The 23,383-nt window shown below is 30.5% G+C and overlaps 6 protein-coding genes across 6 annotated transcripts; 3 read left to right on the top strand and 3 right to left on the bottom strand.

Moving 5' to 3' along the window:
- Positions 1–2,395: 2,395 nt before the first annotated feature.
- OCT59_030016 (uncharacterized protein) lies at positions 2,396–3,949 on the top strand (the record flags this gene model as incomplete). The annotated part of the gene is made up of 4 exons (XM_025312791.2): positions 2,396–2,869; positions 2,943–3,040; positions 3,129–3,404; positions 3,475–3,949. The coding sequence occupies 4 exons, from the start codon at positions 2,396–2,398 to the stop codon at positions 3,947–3,949; spliced, it is 1,323 nt and encodes a 440-aa protein (XP_025188926.1).
- A 475-nt stretch (positions 3,950–4,424) lies between these two features.
- Positions 4,425–4,701, top strand: OCT59_030015 (uncharacterized protein; the record flags this gene model as incomplete). Its single annotated transcript, XM_066146377.1, has 2 exons — positions 4,425–4,568; positions 4,636–4,701. 2 exons carry the CDS (start codon positions 4,425–4,427, stop codon positions 4,699–4,701), a joined length of 210 nt encoding a protein of 69 aa, XP_065995028.1.
- Positions 4,702–4,969: 268 nt separating this feature from the next.
- Positions 4,970–5,364, bottom strand: OCT59_030014 (uncharacterized protein; the record flags this gene model as incomplete). Its single annotated transcript, XM_066146376.1, has 2 exons — positions 4,970–5,112; positions 5,178–5,364. The coding sequence occupies 2 exons, from the start codon at positions 5,362–5,364 to the stop codon at positions 4,970–4,972; spliced, it is 330 nt and encodes a 109-aa protein (XP_065995027.1).
- A 314-nt stretch (positions 5,365–5,678) lies between these two features.
- Positions 5,679–6,076, top strand: OCT59_030013 (uncharacterized protein; the record flags this gene model as incomplete). The annotated part of the gene is made up of 3 exons (XM_066146374.1): positions 5,679–5,700; positions 5,764–5,880; positions 5,952–6,076. 3 exons carry the CDS (start codon positions 5,679–5,681, stop codon positions 6,074–6,076), a joined length of 264 nt encoding a protein of 87 aa, XP_065995026.1.
- Positions 6,077–6,339: 263 nt separating this feature from the next.
- Positions 6,340–6,631, bottom strand: OCT59_030012 (uncharacterized protein; the record flags this gene model as incomplete). Its single annotated transcript, XM_066146373.1, has 2 exons — positions 6,340–6,523; positions 6,609–6,631. 2 exons carry the CDS (start codon positions 6,629–6,631, stop codon positions 6,340–6,342), a joined length of 207 nt encoding a protein of 68 aa, XP_065995025.1.
- A 5,904-nt stretch (positions 6,632–12,535) lies between these two features.
- OCT59_030011 (uncharacterized protein) lies at positions 12,536–14,352 on the bottom strand (the record flags this gene model as incomplete). Its single annotated transcript, XM_066146372.1, has 4 exons — positions 12,536–12,913; positions 13,092–13,298; positions 13,548–13,726; positions 14,172–14,352. 4 exons carry the CDS (start codon positions 14,350–14,352, stop codon positions 12,536–12,538), a joined length of 945 nt encoding a protein of 314 aa, XP_065995024.1.
- Positions 14,353–23,383: the final 9,031 nt, after the last annotated feature.

The raw sequence follows: 23,383 nt of genomic DNA, 5'->3' as shown, positions 1-23,383 counted from the left end.
GAAATTAGTTGTTTATGTTGAAAACTTCTGAAAGAATATATATAATATTTTTAAATTATAACAGTAAAATTCAATTATCATAACTATTAATTAAAATTTTTAATTAAATACCTAATATTTCACTTAAATTTCATTTAATTACACCTGAAATTTTGGTTCAAATTCCACCAAAAAATTTATAAAACTACTTATTATTAAACTAAAACTCTGATATTTACAAGAGTTTTTACTAATAATAAAAGTATAAATGTATATTAAAATATATTTGCAGCTATATTTTCAATTGTAAAAGAAGATACAAATAATGAAATTTGTTTTAATCATATCAATAGTAAAGAGTATATTAGTAGATATACTTTTAGAATAGGCATTAGGTATGTTGCAATATAAAATTTTAATTAATATATTAAATAATAATTATTAAATTTTACAAATAACCTTGTTTATCTGTTATCAAGTATTTAAAATATATTTATAAAATTTGCTTAGTTTATTTTAATAGATAAAATATTTTTTTTAATTTTAACTATTTATAATTTTTAACTTAAAACTTTTTACATTAGAAATATTAAAAAAGTTGAAATATCAATTAAAACTAAGAGACTGGTGTATTTTATACTATATCTTGAAACCAAAAGTGAAGTGAAGTATTTGATATACTTGAAAAAATAAAACTTACATAAAATAAGCAAGCCATTGGTATATACATATTATTAAATTTTATGTATTTAGGATTTTCTAATTGATACTATAATTTAATTATTAGATTGGCTAATGATAAAAATAAAGAATGGATTTTAGCAGGTATTTCTAAGGCATTTACATTAATTCCTATGGGAATTTGGAATCTTTTAAGATTTGATACTAATGTTAGCAAGTCAGCACATACTAATATCAATAGAGATGACAAATTTTTATTACTTCTTGGAGTTATTTATAATTAATTATTTTTAAAAAGTTTAATTATTGAATTTTTATTTAATTTATTCTAAAACCATTTTTAATGCACAATTATATGATAAAATACAATGAACTACAAAATATATTCTTTAGGTTTTCAATATTCCCAAATCTTATAAAAATAAATCTTTATTAAAAAGGATGGGAGATTCTGGAAATAAATCATATATATACCTCAACATAATTTTTTAATAATTGATATGTACTAAATAAAAACATCTTTAAATATTTTTAGAAAAGAGGCTTTTTAATATTATAAAAAAAGCAAGTAAACCATCAAAAAAGCAAAGAAATAATTCAACTGTGAGAAATAGTCCAAATGCTCTAAGAGAATCTAATTTACCTAACAGACAACAACAAAAAGAAATACTTGCATTTGAAAGAGAAAGGAATAAAATTTTAAAAGAGATATTAAAATTAGGCGAAAATTAAAATTAATCAAGAGGAACTTGTAAATTTTCTAGTTATTTCTGTTTATTTCTTATTTGTAGCAATTCAATTTAAATATCGATAATTAAGACAATGTATAATGTAAAATTTTTTGCGTTCTTTACAATAAAGTCAATAAGTATTACACTACAAATTTTTTATATTGTTTAATTTTTGTTTATTTACCGTAGGCTGGCTCATATATATATATATATTAAAACATGTGTAACGTAAAAGCAATGTAAAGTCACGTGACACATTAAGGTACGTAAAGTAACTATAATTCCCGTGCCTTATATGGAGTAACGGAAATTGACCTAAATTAGTAACTTTACGTTACTTAACCAATTTCCGTTACTTACACCGATCGGTAATTAACAGTTTTTTTACTATAATTGATTCATAAAAAACGCTTTTTAGTATTAAAAACGTTTTTTTAAAGTAAGTTTCGAAAATCTTTTGGAATATCGGCGTCCACGTTTGGAGCCAATTTCCTACATATAAAAAATAGAAAAAAATAACGTTTTTTAATATTAAAAAATGTTCTTTTAAAGTAAGTTTCGAAAATCTTTGAAACTTAACTGGTAATGGTCTTTTTATTTTTATTAAACAGTAAATAATTGATTCATAATGGTCTAATCTTTGAAATATTTGATGAGCAAGTTAATTTCTTGTTAAGGAAAGAGGATAATAGCTTTTTGAAAAAAATTTATTATAAAAGGGATATAATTTTAGGGATTTTCTTTTTAGGATTTCCTAAAATTAGTTATTCCCAGAATAAAGTAATTGTAATTAGCAATACCCAATATATATATATATATATAATATTCATTCTTCTTATTTAATTAGCTTTATGAAATTGTGATTTATTTTGTACAAATTAACCTAATTAATTGAAAGAACGAAATGAATTATCAAATATGGCTATCCCTAGAGAAAAACTTTATATAAGTGAAGCCCTCAAAATGAAGAATTTGATGTATTGATCATTAACTATCATATCGAGATGTTTTCAAAAAGAATTCTAAATATTTTACTTATTCTTAACTTACCCTCTTTCATTATCTCAGCACCACTAACTTCAGATGATGCTACATGTCCAAATCTTGGTGGAACAAACGAACCACTTATAGATTATAACGTTGTGTTAAAAACAGATGCTACAAATTATGATTCTGTTGTAAAGAATCATTTTGAAATGTTAGAAAAATGTCTACAGAGAGAAAGACACAATGTTCATGAATTGGATTTTTCCTCCATTAAAGATAACAATAATGTGATTTTCGATTTCAGTGTAAAAGGAATGATTGCTGGATATACTACCAAATTTACCAAAAGTTTTGTTGAGAATTATTTGTCTAAACTTAATGATGTTGCAATAGTAAATGAAAATAAGGTTATTGAAGATCCATTTGAAAATGAAGTTGTTGAACAAGCGCCACTTGTACGAAGAGCCGAGAGACCTGCTGATAAAATGCCTGTAAGTATTGGTCCATTTGAGAAACAATTTTTTTTTTAATGAAAAGTTTTTTTTACCCCTTTTTTTATTTTAGAATCTTGATCGTATTGATCAGGAAAATTTACCTTTGGACTTGAAATATATATATCCTGATAGTGCTGGAGCGGGAGTTGATGTATTTGTAGTAGATTCGTGTGTATTAAAGATTACTATATGCAATGCAATTTTTTATGCATTGATTAACCGTAATAATAATTATAATTATTACTTTTTATTTTAGGGGAATTTTTCTTGAACATGAAGAGTTTCAAGGTAGACAAGGTAAAACCGTAGTTGAAAAGACTTTTTGTAACAATCCAGCAGATGAAAATGGACATGGAACAAATGTTGCTAGTATTGTAGGAGGAAAAACTCTTGGAGTTGCAAGTAATGCAAATATAATTGGTGTCAAAATAACGGGAAACAATTGTCCATTAAGTTCACAAAACATTATTAATGGAATCACTTATGTTATGCAACAAAAAGCAAATGATCCTGGAAGGAAGATAGTTTTAAAGTAAGTTAATATTAATATGAATATACTGTAAAATATTTTATATATGCTGAATTTTTTTTAAAAAAAAAAGTTTGTCAGCGACTTCAACAGATTCTGCTGTTGGTGAAGCAGCAAGTAAGGCAGTTGAAGCTGGAATTCATTTTGTTGTCGGAGCTGGCAATAGAAATCTAGATGCGTGTGGATTTTTCCCAGGTAAAGTTGAAACGGTGGTAACTGTTACTGCATCTAAGATCTCCAATAATCAAGATTGGATCACTGATTGGTGCAACTGGGGAAAATGTGTTACTCTTTTCGCTCCGGGCGAAAATGTTCCAATAGCTGGAATTGGAAGTCCTAGTGAAATTACTTCGGGAACAGGAACAAGTCTTTCCGCTCCGCATGTTTCTGGTGCTATTGCTTTGATACTAGCTAACAGTGATTTAACTCCTGAACAATCTAAAGCAGAACTCTTGAGAATTGCTACTAAAGATAAAATTCAAGGCCTTGGCTTTCGCCCAACTGCTAATGTATTATTGCGTGTCCCTTCACCAACCAACAATCATTGAATGATAAGGAAAAGAGAATATAGTTATTATTTATTTTTATCAAATATTCATTTTTTAAATTCATTTACAAAATTTAAAAATATTAGTAATAGTAATTTAATTAAAAATACTTCAAATTGAAATTAAGCAGTTTAAATAAATCCAATTATTTTTGATCGTGTTGAATAATAGTAATTAGCCAAATGATTGAATTTCATAATATCAGAGCTTCAACACAGCTTGAAGTTTATTTCATAGATACAGTGCAGATATATGGGAACCGCTAAGCAAAGGTAGAATGTATATACAATGGTTGAATATTTGCTCAATACATGAATACATGATCCACCAAGGAAGTAAGCAGGCATTTTTGAAATGTGAAAAAAGTTGATTGCTTGAGGCTTACTAAAATTCAAATTTCACGTGATGACGTGTTTCATGACACGCGTTTAATGACCCGAAGATCATAAGTTTGTACTTGATCATCTGAGTGAAAATGAACCCACCTTTGTTTTTTGATCATTTTAAGTTTGAGTACGCGAAGAAATCAACTGTTGACAGCTTCTGTCCAACTCTCTCAAAGCACGTAAATGCTCCGGTAATGAGGAGCCTAACACAGAAAAAAATTAAGGATCTAAAGGTTTTTTCATATCATTATTTGATTCATATGTCTGATAAAACTATATTTAACATATGTTGTACTATAGGTATGGAGGGAAATTCAATATGCTAACGAATACTGGCAAGGAATTGAGATAATAACAAAAAGCTGAGACCGCAGCAAAAACATCGTGTTTAGGAATCCTTGTTAGTGATTCCTAATTGTTATCTTTTATTACCGCTTGCAAAGTTGCAAATCGAGGCTACATTACACGAAGATACTATCCACCATTCTAATGCACTATCAAATCTGACTAGAAACAAAATCACAGCATTAAGTAAACGACCAGACACCGATGTTTCTGAAGATTTAAAAATAACCCCTTCATCGAACCTACTGTTCTTCCCACAACACCATCATCACACACCGATTCTGAAGACTTATAACTTCTTCAAAACTACTGATCCTCCCACAACACCTACCACATCCGGTAATGCACTACCACTACCAGCTAGAAAGAGCATTCTTAAACGTTCTAACAACGCGATCCCTTGAATGAACTCGATATTTATGAAATGAGTTACTAAATGGATTGAGCACCATGGAAGTTTGACATGATAATCAATGATGTGGACATAGAACGCGTACTTCTTGACTTGTATAAGAAACGCCAGAAGACAAGACCAAAGATTAAAACATCCCTTGAATACGGCATAATCGACCTTAATGTTTGAAGCTTTAAACCAACCAGTAATGTCGTATTTTGAAGTGAAGATGCAAGAATACAAATCCAAAAAAGATTTATCTGTGGAGGTTGTGAAAACGTTGAAATCATTTAATGTTGTAAGTATTGAAGAATAATTCACGAAGAATAATTGATTGGATGTTAACTATTATAATCCACTTTTGGACATCCTTAGAAGACCTCGGAAGAGCACTCATCGAAGTAAAAATTGACTATTGTAATTTAGATCGAGATATTGTCTACTTGCGTCGTCTTTTTGAAAAATAGATGAAAATCGAAAAATCAACCTTTCCTAATATGGATTTTGTGCACAGCTTTTTGTCATTTCAAAATAACACAGACCTACCGGGAGGTTGGTATAACAGCTACATTGTGGCGCCCAATATTCGAGAGACGATGGATGAATGCAATGTGTGCAATTCAGTGGTAAGTTAGGTTTGTTTATTAATCGTAGCCATTTGCTAATAGCGTTTATCTGTTATGTTATAGGAGTTTGTTTAGCTAGCTGGCCAGCAAACATGCGGCCAGTGGTTTTTTCGATAATGGATTTCGAAATATCCGAAGAAACAACGACATTTTCAAAATTGACAAAAGTCGCCGCAAAATGTTATCATTACCTTTCTATTATATCTATGAAGCGTTGGTATATTCTGCTGACAATTGATCTCTACTTGTAGCTTTCATTCAAGATCTACACAAAAGATATCAAACACTGTTGATGAAAGTGATTATTATTTGGATGATGAAAACACTTGGACATCACACTAAAAACGAAGGCTCGTCATTAAATAATTGCTTTTGAATATTCTGTTCGATTTTTTAGATAATTATAGAAACACTTCAACAGAATAATAAAAAACATAAATATGCTTGTATTTTGTAATTCCCAATATAATTCGGATTAACTATACTTGCAACTAAAGATATAATAATTTTATCTTGAAAATTTTATATGTACAGTATTTATTATTACACCGCATATATACTAAATTCGAATTAAAATGATCTCAGCTTAATTTTGAAATAGTAATCCATGCTTTTTTTTCACCATTTTATTGTAGATTGTCAAATGTTTTGGTCATTTTCTGGACTTAAGCCGGATTCTGAAGCATATGCTTTTATCACAAAATATTCATTCAGTAGTTGATCATTCTGAGTTGGTGGTGAGGTATTTTTTGATCTAAAACTGGAGAATCCAGTAGGAGTGTTTTCATAATGGATTGGTTGTATATTATACCATAACTTTAATCTAGTGAATAAAAAATAAAATTCTTCTAATCACTGCTCTAAAGCAGAATGACTTTCCAACTCATTAAGTATTTCTAGTAATTCACCCAAAAAAAGCTTTAATCCACATTTTTCGGCTTTTAAAAGAAATAGATACTTGAATTGATCTGATTCCTTTGAAAGGAAATTATTACTTGAAGTACACCTTATAAATTTTATATAATAATCCATTACTAAAGCTTTATCTTATTTTATAATTTCAAACCAGAATTTTTGTATATTGAAAAAATAAATTGTAATATTATTAGTATTTAACCAATTTTTCCAAAGTGTTTTAATTTTAAACCTGGTTACATGTTTTTTATTCTTGAGTAATAGGCTATTAAAAAAAGATTTTTAAGATTATCACTATATAAGTTCAAATTTGATTTTAAAGTATATGTTTTTATTGTTTCAAAATATTCATTTAGTAAAATATCTTTACTCTTTTCAGGTACCAAATGCCAATACTAGAGAGTTTTAAAGAGAATGTGTAATTTACTTATATTAGTAATGTTCAATTTACCTAGAAAGAAAATGAATCTATTAAATTATTTAGTTTTAAGCTTTTCTAGGTTTCTTAACTGTTTAAAAATAATTGAATTCTGGATTTAAGTAAATAGCTGTTTAGCTTATTTTTTTATTTTTTTTAAAACACTTTAATTTTTTATGTAATTTACTTTGTTATTATCTATATATAAGATTTTAAGTTCTAAAACTTTACATATTGGATTTACTAGATACATTATATTCGCTTAACCTCTTTATAACTAATTTTAATGCAAATTCATCTAAATAATAATGCCTTTAACTTTATACTGTTAATTATATTACTTTTGAATTTTGTTAAATATATAAGTTATTTTTTAGTTTAATACAATAAAAACTATTTTTTCTGAGACATTAAGACTTCACAATATATTTTAAAATCTAGATATACATAATAAATAGTAATAACATTAAATACTATTTCAATTAAAGTCTTAATTATAACTTTTATTTTTTTTTAAAATTGTCTTGAAGAATACATTATTTTTTTATTCAGTTTTTTAAGAAAAGAATTAATATAGACATTATTATTTTTTTTTTTGGCTGCAACACATTTGGATACTTTATTAGATAAATTTAAAATTATTTATAATGTATATATATTTTTTATTTTTTTATATAACCACTACACATTTATTAAAAAAAAGTCAAAGTTTTTACAAATATACAAAAGTACATAAAAGGACTAACTAGAACTAAGTGAACAAAATAAATCACTTGCTATTTTCTAAAGAAAATCCCACATATATGCAGTTGGGTAGTTATATGGCTATATGAGTATAATTCAAATTACAAGAAACTTTTTTTTAGCTTTTCAGGCCTCGTAATTTAAGCCAAATAAACTATAAAATTAATCCCAATATAGATTATATTACCATTATAAAAACATCAAAAACTAAGAAGTAATGTATAAAATCAAATCCTCTTGTGATCCCTGTAGGATTCCTCCACTTATCAGCAGAATAGTATACGAATAGCCAAAATCAATACTTTTCATCATAGGTCTCATTTACTAATAAATGTGCTCAGTCAAAAACAAATACTGTATAAAGAGTTGGCATGCTTAGGAATGGAAATTCGTAAGCATAGAAGAATCAGAGTCCTTCTGAATATCTTAACTAGTGATCATGGTAATCCATCTAATTCCAGTTGGATATACCAGGTATAAAGTTGTTTGTCAAAATTAATGAATTTCATCATGTTGAAATTGTCAAAATTATTTTTCTATTTCGTCATTTGCATTTTGGTCAATTTTAATAATAGAATAATTTCGTCATTTTATCATATCGAAATGTTAAAATTATTTTTACTATTTTAACAATAACCTATTTATTTTTGACAAGCAACTTCAACTAAATAAGACCAAATATGCTTTAAAGTAATCTAATATATTCAATTTTGATAATCCCTCCAGTGCACAAAAAGTTTTTGAAAAAATACTGGAAATTTTCCAAAAAAATCTAAAAATTCCAGAAATTTATTTTTTGCATCAGAACATGTGACTGGAACCAATAAAAAAAAATCTTTTTTATTTAATTGGCAATTCAGCATAAATTTATCGATATTCTAAAATCTCAAATATTTTCATTATGTCTTTATTACAATATGGATTTAAGTATTAAAGAATTAATAATAGCTTGATTCAAGAAAATGAGAATTAATATTTTAATGTTTTTATTATATATTAATAAAATTCCAGTATTCATAAAATTTACCAGAAATTTGCTGTGTCATATCTGAAAAAATTCTGGGTTTAAAAAATTTTTACGGATTTATTAAAAAGCTTTCAGAAAATTTAGCAAAATTTAAATAGATTTTGTGTGCTGGATCCCTCTACTGCATCATGAAGTTTAACCAAATGGAAGTCTTGTATTTATCAAATGGCAGTATTTGATAAATATTAAAAATTTGCATTTATTAAATAAAATATTTAAATACTACAATATTTTATTATTTATTAATTATTTAATGTTTTAAGCATTTTTTTAATACTTTAATTTAACATTTATAGATACTTTTTTAACACATCTTGTATTCAATAAGTGCTATTTATAAATATTTAGTAAATGCTTTGATAAACATTATGATGTGATTAACTTGAATTAGTAAAAATTAAAAACTAAAATCTATCAATCTCATCAGCTCTTCTAAAATAACCAATATACATAAATCCAAAAAAGGTAAGTTACACTAAACCTAATTAACATTCCAGAAAAAAAAAGAAAAACTAAAAAACAAAAAGAAAAGTCATAATCTTAGAAAATCCCAAGAGGAAAAACTGAGTAAAAAAGGTAATAAATTCCAAGTCTCCATCTATTACTATAAATACCTTAAATGTTAACTGATAATAAAGAAGAAGCCCGCTTTCTAAGTAATTATTATTACTTCAACTTATACCCAATATATAACTGTTATAACTTTCAGGAACCTAGTGGGAAAAAAGCTTCACAGAAATAAAATTATCTTTAATGAGAACTGCTTCATAGTTTTGTAATTCCATTAAAACTTTAAAGGTCTATTTGAGTCTTAAAAAAATAACTGAAAAGTTCACAACAAAAAATAAAGTATTTTACAACTACTCAAGTGAAAAAAACTAAAGTTTTTTCTTTAGCAACTTCTGCTGGAAAAATGGCCAAGTGATCGATTGGTGAGAAATGTAATCAATGAATAATGTATATATATTAGAATAAAACAGAACTAATTTAATATAATTAAGTACCAAATTACCTGTTAACTTATGACAAAGTAACTATATGTATACTGTCAGTTTGAACTTTAGATTAGGAGGAGTAAGTTCTTTTTAAAGAAGTTCTTTTTTAAAGAGAATCTACTTTTCTTGGTTTACATCTTGTAAATGTTTAAAAGACTCATATATAAACATTATATATACATCAGGAAATTTGTTTAGGCGTAATTTAGTGTAATATTTCGAAGGTGGTGTAAAATTTCGAAATATTACACTAAAAACGTAATATTACAAAAGTTTATACTCTTAAATTTGAATAATTATAGTAATTTAAGAATATCTCGCTATCTACTGATCCAATCAAGACGATCTATAGCTCATTGGAATCAGCTCATCAAGACGAATCGAATGGTAGTAAATTCGTATCTTTACATTTGATAGATGACTTTCTATTACTTTAAAACTTACTGCATACTATAGAGCGTTCTATCAACTGTAGAAATGTGATATTACTACTATTCGATCCGCCGTCTTGATGAGCTGATTCCAATGAGCTATAGATCGTCTTGATTGGATCAGTAGATAGCGAGATATTCTTAAATTACTATAATTATTCAAATTTAAAAGCGTAAACTTTTGTAATATTATGTTTTTAGTGTAATATTTCAAAATTTTACACCACCTTCGAAATATTACACTAAATTACGCCTAAACAAATTTCCTGATGTAATAATTATTATTACTTTTACTAGGATTTTAAATGTCTTTAAAAAAATTATTAGTCATATTTTATTTTTAGTAAGAAAATTTCTAAGTTTATACGGGGTGTTTGTACACGGGTCATATAAATATAATTTTTAATAGATTAATTTTTTGTTTTTTAATTTGAAATTGAATGCTACCGACATTATACTTTTTTACTTTTTATTCTTATTATATTACAGATAAATATATGTATTTTCACCTGCTCTGCAAGTTTACTTAAGGCATTAAAGGAGGTTTTGAATGCCATTTTTAATCTACTAATTATAACATCATTTGATTAAACTATCAATAAACTTTTTTTCTCACGAATTGTCTTTTTTAATTTTTTTTCTTTTTCATCAATTTACTTCCTTTTCTTTCATTACACATTTTAATAATGAACTGTTATAAATATATTAATGAAAATTTTACTTCTAGTGATGAGGAAAATGAATTTTGTATTATGTTGGTTTTAAGTGCAAAGTTTCAGACATGAGAAGAACTAGTAGGTCATCTAGAATGATATTCTTTGCAAAAAGGATTTTCCTATAAAAAATAAGAGTTGAGTATCATTTAAGTCCAAATGCATGAAATGAAAGGTTTAACAATAAAGCAAAAAAAGCATGAAATTAAACAGAGAACTTAGGGTATGGATTATTAAAGGTAAGGATTAAGGTGTAGATTAGAGTAAGGATTAGGGTGTGGGTTAAGATGTAGATTAGGGTAAGGTTTAGGATGTGGGTTAGAGTGTGGATTAGGATAAGGATTAGGGTGTGGATTAGGGCAAGGATTAGGGTAAGGATTAGGGAGTGAATTAGAAAATGGATTTTTGTATGGATTTCTTTATTAAATATTACTAATACTGTACTTTTTTGCTTTTCACATAATTATAATACAGATTATGATAATCATAAGAAGAGTTTTCATGAATATGATTATAAAGACCACAAACTTTACTTCAACTTATGATTAGAAATATACAAAATAAAATGCTTATTAAAATTTTAAACATTTATAGACGAAAATAGCAAAAATTATTTCAAAAGAACTAAACTATTGATAAAAAAGAGAATAGTGACGATCATTAAAGAAATGATGAATCTAATATTGTTTGTTTTAATAGGACCCCGAACAATACTGAAATAGGTCATAGGGAAAAATGTGTAAAAAAGGCCAAAATAACCATGAAAATCTTTCCTTTTTTAGATAATTTTTGATAATATTGGTCAGATTTTTATTACTTATTTTAGTAACTGACCAATATTATCATAATTCTGGCTCTGAAAAAATGCGTAGAGCTAATATGGTGCAGCGTATCTATACTTATCAATTAGTCTAAAATTTAGAATTTAATAAAGTCATGTGAACGTCACGTGAAATGATTTTATTGGTAAATATGTAAACAGTTTATTGGCTGCAGAAAAAAAAAATTTTTTTTTTAGCTAAATTCAATTTGGTTTAATTCTTCTATAACTTTATCGGGAATTCTTCTATGGGATCTATATTTTTTAACTGCATATTCAGCCAATTTCCCACCAATACCTTTTTGGTATAAATCAATATAACGCTAAATTTTTCTTGCAAACCTTCTAATTGTAACTAAGGAAACTGATTCAAGACTTTGAGGTACAATTTGTTTTAATCCTGCCCATGAATAATTACAATTCTCTCTTGCATGCCTCTTTGCAGCCCCCAATAACGTTCAATAAAATTAAGTTCACAATAGAACTTTGAATAGAAGATACATTTGTAACTTGCCTTTTTAATAATTTCAGCAATTGCACCTTTTTGAGCAAGGAAATCTGGTTCTAAGGACATTACCCTATGTGCACAGCAATTAATCCAATTTTCATCATCTTTTTTTTCTTTACACTCTTTACATTCTAATAATAATCCACCAATAGGCTATTTTTCATGCTCTTTTAATATTTGTTTCAATCCTTTTGGTTGACCTCAAAGCTTTTCATATGGATAATCATTAGGAAATACCATTGATTGCAACTTATTGTCAGGATCCTAGTATGTATCATGCATTTTTGGTTGCAAACCACCAGAATTTAAATTCATTCGTTTTGACACTAATGCATCTTTTGCAAATATTGCATGATTAGAACTGTTGTCAAATGCAAAAACACCAATACAATTTGGATAAAGAATTTCAAATATCAGAATTGCCTTAGTTTTTATTTGATTAAGAACATTTTCTGCTATCCAGTAACCTTCACGATCTTTTCCTGGCTCTAAATATTCACATGCTTCTGCTAGAACTGTAGGATATTGTTCAATATCTGTTGGTTTCAGTTTTAAACGTCCATCAATTTCTGTTAAAAATTTATTAATCATAATTGATTTACCATTGCCTTTTTTTCGCAATGGCAATTCCCTATTTTTGGCCTAAATACCACATTGTCCATCATTAGAATAAAAAATACATTTATCATGCGTTACCAGGATGTGCTCTTTTTCACCTTCTGCTAAATCAGGTAAAATCTGATCCATATTTTCACCCTCATAACGTGACATAAGTTTTTCATATTCAAAAATATAGAAATTTGTTTCTATATTGAACTACATCTGCATGCTCATATCCATCATAATATACACCTTGTTTTTGTCTTTGCTTTGTATATCCAAAAATATTAAGCCAACGAACTGCTGTTGATACATCAATAGTTTTCTTTTTACTGACTCCCAATTGAGTTAATAGGTTTTGTTCTATAAACTTCTTAAATTTTATAGGGGTGACTTTGTAATTTTGATTATGAATCCAAATATGGCACTTTTCAGCAACATCTTCATTATCAATTAATCAGACTGTTTTTTGATGTTTTCCTTAAAATGATATAGGGAGTGCATTATGAAGAAGCCAATAATTAAACCAATGTCGTATTTGTCGAGCTTTTCAAATTTCACCATCAATAAAAATTATTTGTGCAACACTTAAACTTGCTTTCATTTTTCCACTGCCATTTTTATTCAACAATTTCAAATACTCAAAGATTGCTCATTTCTTATTGTATTCATCAACCTTCATTTTATTATGCTGATTTTCTAACTCTTCCTTCAAAAATTTCAACTTTACATCAATATTCACATCACATAAGTTTTCTTCTTCTGATTCACTCTGTTCACTTTCATTAACAATATTATGATCCAAATTTATAATTTCATCGTCGGTATTAGACTGAGTGAAAAAAAATTTGTGATCTTTAAAGTACCAATTGCTGATCTGGTAAATGAGCTGCTTGTAAAGTTGCTTGTCTAAACCTCTTCAAAATCCTACGATTAGTTTCGTCAAAATTTTACTATAGATTTATTATAGTTTTGGCAGAGTTTTAGCAGTTTCAGCATTTATAATAAGTTTCGGCAGTTTCGTTTTTCTCCAAAGTTTCGCCAGTTTTTTAATATAACTTTAATATAGTTTTGGCAGAATTTCGCTTTTCGGTGAAACGCCATCTTGCCTAAACTTCTAGGTTTCAGCAAGCAACCTTAGCTGCTCGGTATCCACTTATCATAATATGTTGATTTTGGCGTCTCCCTTGTTTTATATGGATCTTGTTTTTTTTTCACAAATTCATTATTTACATTCTATTCTAAAATACGTAAGATTTAATAATAAAAAAAAAAATTATTAAAATAATCATTTTTTTACCTAATTTTGCCATTATAAACTTTGATTGAGCTTCCTTTTCCTTTTCTAAATCGATTTCATCCTCCCATCCACTATCATCATCATTTCCACATTTTTCTGCACTTTCTAATTGAATCTTTAATTCAAAACTATAATCATTAACTCCTTCACTATCATTCCTTACTGAAAACCGTTGATTCATTCTTTTTGGCCCAAACCTACCATCTGATGTTTGAGACTGCTGTTCATAAAGTTTTTGTTATTTCTTGGCAGGTGGCATTATTGGAAAAATGAAAACAAAGTGTGGGAAAATAATGTTTCCGGTTATTGCGATTCATTATTTATACATGAAGATCAAATTACATCACAAATTCATGTGAAATTTATCATTTCAAAATTTTCTGAATTTTTAACATTTATTATTGAAGCCATATGTTTTTTACCTAATTTAATACTTTAATAATTCCACTAATAAATTATAAAATCTAAATTAAAATTGATAGATTAAAAGAGAATAACTTATTAATCTATCATTTTATCGGTGTTAATTTGAAAATTTACATAAAATGAAGAACTAGATAAATTTTAAGGTTACACTAAATTTTTGATGAGTATAGATGCACCACACCATAGTAAAATTTTTCCAATTTCCTATGACTTATTTATATATTACTCAAGGTCCTGTTTTAATCCAGTAACTTCAAAAAGGTGTAGACATTCTTCAAATAAATATCTAAGTGAAGCAAGTAAAAATAAGAAGCAAAAAATAACTAATAATTTGGAGTTACAACGTATTTCAGAAAATAATAATAATGAAAAAAACAAGAAACAAAGGAAATGTAAAAGGTGTGAGGGTTTAAGCCATGATTCACGTAATTGTAAAAGTAAGATTCTTAGTGAAAGAAATTAATATTGTATTTAGATAGTTATTAGAATTTTAGTTCAATTGATAAAAAATAAATTTTACTGCGATACTGCAATTACTGCGGCATATTTATGTGATTTATTTATACTAGTAAAATCACCTGTGATGATAATTAGAAATTTTCATATTTTATTAAATATTAATTTTAAAAATAATATTAATAGAAAAATATATATAAATGTAAGAAATAATTTATTTATCGCACGTGCGATGCAAATTTTTATGTTTATCATTGCCATTTTAAGAGGGGTGGCGATGTATAAGCAGGTTGATCAACATAAATAATTTACAAAAAAGGAAAGTGGCGATGCATCGCACGTGCGATGAATAAATTTACTCTAAATGTAATTATCTATAAAAAGAACTTTAATATTATTAAATTACAAACCATTTGTTATATAAAATTGTATTTCACATATATAATATTAAGTGATAAATTTAATTCAGTAGGTAAATAAATTTAAAATATATTATTTTTAATTAAATACTGTATTTTACTGTTATTAAGTACCTTCTAAAAATAAGTATTTCCAGTCAGAATTATGGCAATTTTGACCAGAATTATGAGCATCTTGACTGGTATTAAATGCAAAAAGGGATGATTAATTACCATCAAATATGGTAATTCTATTTTCTATCATATTAAAATAAAAAATAAAATATATATTATAACTAATTAAAAATTAAATATTTAAATATCTGATTAAATATTAAAGACAGAAAATAATATAAAAAAATAAAATAATAAATAAAATTTTTTATAGTTAACTTTCTATAAATGCATTCAAGTATAAAAATGCATTTAAAAAGGATGTGCATTTATAGAATAGAGAATTACTAAACTTAACCTGGAGGAATTTTTCTTCCCTTTTCCTTTATTTCAATTTTTAATTAAAATATTGACTTGTATAGTAATCTAAGAATAAAATTATATGTTAATTTATAAAAAAAAAAAGGTTTTATTAAGTTAAAAAGGGTAGTTGTTCAGATGATTTTTGAGAAAATTATATAATTTTGATTTTATAGTTAAATTGTATTTTTTATGATAAAATTTTTTTTTAAAACCAAAAATTGCCAAATTTTTATGCGATTAATATCCACTTATATTTATTTTATATATTTCACAAAAAAAGTTTATTTTTTTTAAATTCTTAAGAAGGGGAGGAATTATCTTCTCAGTTAAGATTAGCAATACTCTATAGAATATATATAAATCTATATGATATTAATTTAAAATTAAAATAATATAAAAATTTTATAAGTAAACTACAGTCAACTCCCTCTATAGTCACTCCCGTTATAGTCACATTCTACTATATAGTCACACCAGTTGAATGTTCAAAACACTTTATTATTAAAATCTATCCTATATAGTCACAATCTATCTATAGTCACTATCACACCTATCTTCAAAAATCTTATATTAAAAAGAACCGTTTATAATCACAGTTATATAAAGAATATATTAAATAACTTGGCATCTAATAATCGTACAAAGATGTATCATAGCTTGTTAGAATCATCTCACTGAGACGAATCGAATGGTGGTAGTTTTATCCTTTTCCTTTGCAAGTGTTTACGGCCAGACCACCCATTGCCTCTTATGAGACTAATCTCGGGTCTGTGTCCTATCATCTTCAATAGGCAACCATCATACCGAGTACTTAATTTCTCAGGTAACAGCACCACTATAGAAGACATCTCCCATCGGGCCATTTTAGGCTGATCTGAAGTTAGGTACACGCCGCCTACTCATCCTATACCCATTGCATGATACTGATACTCAATTTATTTAACGACCTTTAGAGAGCATCTACTTTCATGGAAAACTTTTGACAGGTAACATCAACCATCTAGTACCCTTCCATACCACCATTTTAAATACTAAGTCTCACTCAAAGACCACTACAGCCCGCGATTACCTAGCACCGATAGTACAGTTGTTTACCCCAAGTGGTATACTTTGTAGTGACCACTCGGACAGGAAGTAGCAAGCATCTGTCCAGGATCACCCCTTATGGTGTGTATCAACCACCAGGGATCACCAACCAGGACCCAAGGAGTAGAGAATCGAACCCCATAGCCATGCTACCTGTTCTGTACACGAACACCTTGGTTGGTCTAAGACCTGTAAGGTGGCCTAACTACCACTAAGACATTGCACCCTCAGCTTTACCATCTGAGACGACCATCTAGCCATTACTGACCCCAAGCGGTATCGTAGAGTGACCACCCGGACAGGAAGTCCCCCCAAGGTATAGTAGTGACCTCAAGGACAGGACTGCGCACATGCCAATGGCCTCATAGGGAACGTTAGAAGGACACCATGACCCTTAGTTGAAATGTGCGGCCTAACCGTACACACTAATTCACCTATGATGCAGTCCAACTACACTAATTCCTGTACCTTCACGCTATTGGTTGTAGCGTCCGCAGTAAAATTCTTTTTATTTCTGTGGTCATGGGAATCGAACCTGCGACCTCACCATACTCAGGTCTTAATGGCGGTCTCGGTGACTAACCACCGAGATAGGGTGACCAACCCTTAGTTTTATCCTTTTCCTTTGCAAGCGTTTACGGCCAGACCATCCATTGCCTCTTATGACCAATCTGGACTGCGTTCTATCATCTTCACCGGGCAACCATTATACCGTCAGCACTTAATTCCCTTCGCAACAGACCACTATACAACATCCCCCATCAGGCCATTTTAGGCTGATCTGAAGCTAGTACACGCCGCCTACTCATCCTATACCCATTGCATGATACTGATACTCAATTTATTTAACGACCTTTAGAGAGCATCTACTTTCATGGAGGACTTTCGACAGGTAACATCAACCATCTAGTACCCTTCCATACCACCATTTTAGGTACTAAGTCACTCCGAAAGCCACTACAGCCCGCGATTACTTAGCACCGATAGTACAGTTGTTTACCCCAAGTGGTATACTTTTTAGTGACCACTCGGACAGGAAGTAGCAGGCATCTGTCCAGGATCACCCCTTTATGGTGGGTATCAACCACCAGGGATCACCAACCAGGACCCAAGGAGTAGGGAATCGAACCCCATAGCCATGCTACCTGTTCGTGCGACGAACACCTTGGTTGGTCTAAGACCTAACAGAAGGTCTAACTACCACTAAGACATTGCACCCTCAGCTTTGCCATCTAGGACGACCATCTAGCCATTACTGACCCCAAGCGGTATCATAGAGTGACCACCCAGACAGGAAGTCCCCACCAAGGTATAGTAGTGACCTCAAGGACAGGACTGCGCACATGCCAATGGCCTCATAGGGAACGTTAGAAGGACACCATGACCCAGCTTGAAATGTGCGGCCTAACCGTACACACTAATTCACCATGATGCAGTCCAACTACACTAATCCCTGTACCTTCACGCTATTGGTTGTAGCGTCCACAGTAAAATTCTTTTTATTTCCGTGGTCATGGGAATCGAACCTGCGACTTCACCATACTCAGGCTTAATGAGGATCTCAGTGACTAACCACTGAGATAGGGTGACCAACCCTAGTTTTATCCTTTTCCTGTGCAAACAGTCTTTTGACTTTATCTTTTATTTATATTTTAAATTTTGAAAATATGATTGAACAGTATTACAAAAATAAGAAAATAAACTAATAAAAAATAAAAAGAGTAGCTTCACGACTCATACAAGCAAAGAAATCTAAACTAAAATAAATTAAAGCAAAGAAAAACTAAACTATTACAGAATCGCATACCCCAACTTTACCCGAAGGCCAGTGTGAGTCAACTATCCAACATCCAAAAATCCAGTCCATTACCAGAAAGAAATCCTAAGAGGTTGAACTGTTAAGCGGCGCAGAAAATCCAAGTGCGAGATCCATGATCCACCCCGAATTATAGAAGAGGATATCCAAGAAATCCAGGAATCCTGAGAAACTGTCGCCAAAGAAGAGTTATGATTTGGTGAAGAAGCAGCAATAGAAGAAGAATTTATAGATGGGCCACGTAATTTGGAAGCAGCCGAGATACCCTGTGACTCTTCCCAAGCATGAAAAAGAACATTCCGACACAACCAGATTCCACTATAAAGAGCGACTTGAAAGTCATTAAGAAAAGGAGAAATGCATTTGTATATAACAGAGAAAGGGAAGTGCTGATTCAAAAATGCAGTTAAATGCGCAGGTAATAATCCTCTGGTAAGCCAAAGACAGGACGGCGAAGGAGATTCATAATTCCAACAATCCAAAGCAGAAAATCCAGTTTGGAAGGTAGCATCTAAAGGCTTCAGAGATAAGAACGAAGATAAGCAGGAATCTCTGAATTTAATAATTTCAGAATGATGTGTCAAACACGGATTTAAATCCGGAAGAATATAAGGACAAGTCCAAAGATGATTCAAATCTTCAGGAGCTAAGTTGCATTGTGGACAAAGCCAATCTGGAGAATATAAATAAGGTTTGCGTTGTTGAAGAGTAGTTAAGGTAGGCAACATATCCAGAAGAAGTTTGATACGGAAGATCCAGAATTCGGGATGACCATTCTTATGCGAAGCAAAACCTTTAATTTGTGAAAGGCAAAAGTAAATACCAGCCCAATCAAAAAGTGAGGGAGAACTAAGAGCAGTAAAGCGTGCCAATGAACAGAAAGATAAAAGAGCACGAGCGTCTGCTATAGAGCAGAGAAAATGACGAATATTCATGTCAATAGGCAAAGAGTTAAAAGTTAACAAGCATGGAGCATAACAAAATGCTAAAGGTGAAATAGTAGGTTGTAAAGACGAATGAGCATCTTTTGCCAGAGAGTTCGCTTGTATATTGTAGATGTCATCGCCATGAGCAGGAACTTTAAACAAATCGACTTTAAGATTACGATTTATGATAAGTTGTCGAATAGAAAGCCAAAGAAGATGATTGGGTTCGCGAAGCAACTTCAATGAAAAAGGAGAATCAACTAAACGTGTCCATAGTGAAATTAATTGACTACAATCAGTATAAATAGAGATCGAAGAGTCATGGGAGAGGGCACTCAATCCTAATAAAACAGCATAAATTTCAGAACGTAGAGCGGAAGGGAAACAAGAAGGAAGATGCATGGAAGAAGATTCAAGGATAAATCCATCATCATCAAGAGCAATCCAAGCAGAAGCCATAGAAGAAGATAAAGAATCATTGGCAGGACGGAAAGAACCATCGGTATACAGAGATTGCACAGAAGGCGGCAATACATCATCTTCTATCCTGTCCTTAGCGGGAAAAGAAAGAGTGAAAGAAGCGGATAAGGGCGAGTTCGTCAGATGAACAAGGGCCAAAGAAGTGGCATAACTCCATGAAGTAGATAAAGTTATGGGAAGATAAGCCGCGAATACTTTGGCATTTCTGGTAGGATAACCCATAGTCTCTGAGAGGATTACAGTGAAAAAACACTTTTCGCTATTACAGCGTTGTTTAATGGCAGATTTTCTGGATAATGCTGGAATATTAAGAGTACAGCCAGGACAAGGATTATAGGATCATTCATCGGCCGAGGTAGATACAGAAAGCCAATGAGACATGATAGCAGAGTTTTGTTTATTGTAGGTAATGCACACACGGCCAACAGATAAAGTTTGGGTAGCCGAATTAAGATTAATAGCCCATTAAGGATAAAAATGATAATCTTTAACAGTATGATCTAATAAACAAGGAGAAGCTAAAGTGAAAGAAGAATTAATAAAATACAAAGGTAAAAGTAAAGAAGAAGAAGAAGAAGAAGAAAGAAAATTATTTTTAATAAAAGTAAACCAAATAGGAATTCGTCCTTTACGACCAACGATACCAAGATATCGGAGATCTGGCCAATTCATGAGATAACGTCCACAAGGAGAAACCAATTGAGCAAATATAAATATATTCAAGTTTTTCCAAAGTTTCCAACTCGATTGAAAAATAGAATGTAGTAAAATGGATCGGAGTGGTATAGCCAGTTGTAGATCACGCCTCGAAGGTCGGAAGGATAGAGACCACGTGATAAAAAGCCGTGAAGAAAACAAAAGAGTGTTAAACAAAGTATGTGTCCGTAAGGAGACAACTTGTGACCACGGTTCTAGGTTGATAGTAGTCGGGCAACTCTCCGCGCCCAAAAAGCCTTGAAGATATGAAATAGCATAGTTGGCAAACTTTCGAAAATCTGGATGAGTAAAAATCTTTTGCCAAGAAGCCACATGAGAAGAGAGAAATCGGTAAAAGGCATTCTGAATAGAGAAAGGAAGTTTCAAGAAGAGCAAAGCTAATGGAGTAGTAGCGGCAAGGCCAGCTTTTCTTCTAAGGACTGAAAACATAGGTGTAACAATTGATTGAACAGTGCTTTCTGAAAAGAGAGCAGTTTGAAGACGAAATTCCAATCTCGGAAGAAGGACAGCATTGTACAGATAGGCCACATGTTGCGCTAATAATTTTTTTGGACTGAAAAGAGCAGCCATATCTTTAACCATAGAGCGCGCTTGCTTAAGCACAAATTGGAAAGAGGTGGATAAGGAAAACCAAACACCTAAAAAATGAAATAAAGTGTTCAAAGGTAAAGAGGAAAGGGAAAGAGACAAATTGGAAACTAAGGAAGAAGGTGAAAGATCAAAAACAATCTTCGAAGAAGGGGAAGAGGATGAAAAAAGAACATATTTAGCTGAATTAGCTTGAACATTATTCAAAGTATAAAATTCAGCAGTTATAGAAAGACGATCTTCAATTCCAATTTTCGAAGAAGCTACAAGTGTAGAATCATCCATGAAAGTCAAATGTGAAATTGGCAGAGAATGTTGTTCAAATTCAAGTGGAGAATATTCTAAAAGAGCTGAAGATTTCAAGACAAAGGGATCTCGTGCTTCTTGATTCAAAACAGTAAGTAGGGGATCCAAGTAAATAACCCAGAGTAGAGGGGAAATAATTTCTCCTTGATCGATACCAACACGTACTCGATAAGCAGCTGTATCGCCATGGCATGTTATAATTTTGTTATTGCGTCGTGTAAAAAGATTCAAAATAAATTGCACTAAAAGTGCAGGAATATGTAATCTAACTAAAGCTAATTTGAGCATATTCAAATCCATAGAATCAAAGGCTTTAGAGTTATCTTGAGAAACGATCCATAATTCCTGATCATCAGAAGAGTCATGTTTTTGTTGATGAATAATCGCATCAAGCATTTTGATAGGAACATCAGTAGAACCACCAGGTAAACCTGCAAAATTACCTCCTTGAAGAATTTTACCATCAGCAAGGATATTAGAAAGACGATTAGTGACGACCTTAACTACACATTTCCGAACTGTTTCCAGAAGAGTAATAGGTCGAGTGTTCTTGAGTTGAGCATCAAAGTCATGAGGTTTAGGAATAGGATAAACTACGGCTTCACGCCAGTCAGCAGGAATATCACTGCGAAAAAGGCAGGTATTGGCAAGTAAAAGAGAGAAATCCAAAGTTTCGCCGGACAAATGTTTTAACATTTCATAAGAAATCTTTGAAGGGCCAGAAGCTTTGTTATATGGCATGGAGGAAATTACGTCTGACCATTCTTGTAGAGAAATAGGTGCCAAAACAGGATCATATAAAGAAGCGGACACACCAGGGAGAGGGGTGTAAGCTTGTTGCCACCGAGCAGGAAATAAAGCAATGGAAGAATGATGGACCAACGGAGGAGAAACAATCGTTTGAAAATGAGTGATAGTAGTTTGTTTAATATCCGAAGGATCCGTTAAAAGAGTGGGAGTAGAGTCCAAGACAACCAGGACGCGGTCAAGAACAATCGAACGTTTTTCAACCGATAGAGCAGAGTCTATGAAGGTGCCAAGCGAGTTCAAAAAGTGTTCGTCACGTAATGCGGTATAGTATTCCACAGAGTCCGTAAGATGTTGGGCAAATTTAGTAGATAAGAGGGCAGAAACTAAATTCTTCTGTGATCGTAAAAACGATTTAAATACAGATACAGGAGTTGTGGAATAGGTAGGAATTGAATAATCAGGAAGCAAGGACGTAAGATTCTCAAGATGTGAAGGTAGAGCAGCAGTCATTTGCGCAATTTGAGTAGGCCGATTGGAACGACGAGTAGTAAGGCGATATAAAAAGTGATCTAAAAACTTGTTAATAGCAATAAGTTTAGTTAATTCAGGAGAATACGAATGTCGGTGTGTGTTGGATACTTTTTGAAAGGGTAAGGTTTCAATTGCAGCACTAAGTATGGCAGCTTTCAAAGCATGCCACATACGATCAAGAGAGAGAGAAGAGAAATCAAAACGAGAATTATATTGTCTATCTAAATAAACTCCAAGAGAATCATCCACTTCAGC

The sequence above is a fragment of the Rhizophagus irregularis genome, chromosome 9 (assembly GCF_026210795.1).
Source record: "Rhizophagus irregularis chromosome 9, complete sequence".
Taxonomy (NCBI): Eukaryota; Fungi; Glomeromycota; class Glomeromycetes; order Glomerales; family Glomeraceae; genus Rhizophagus; species Rhizophagus irregularis.
Note: the sequence above shows the minus strand (reverse complement) of the source record. Positions and strands in the feature narration are given on the sequence as shown.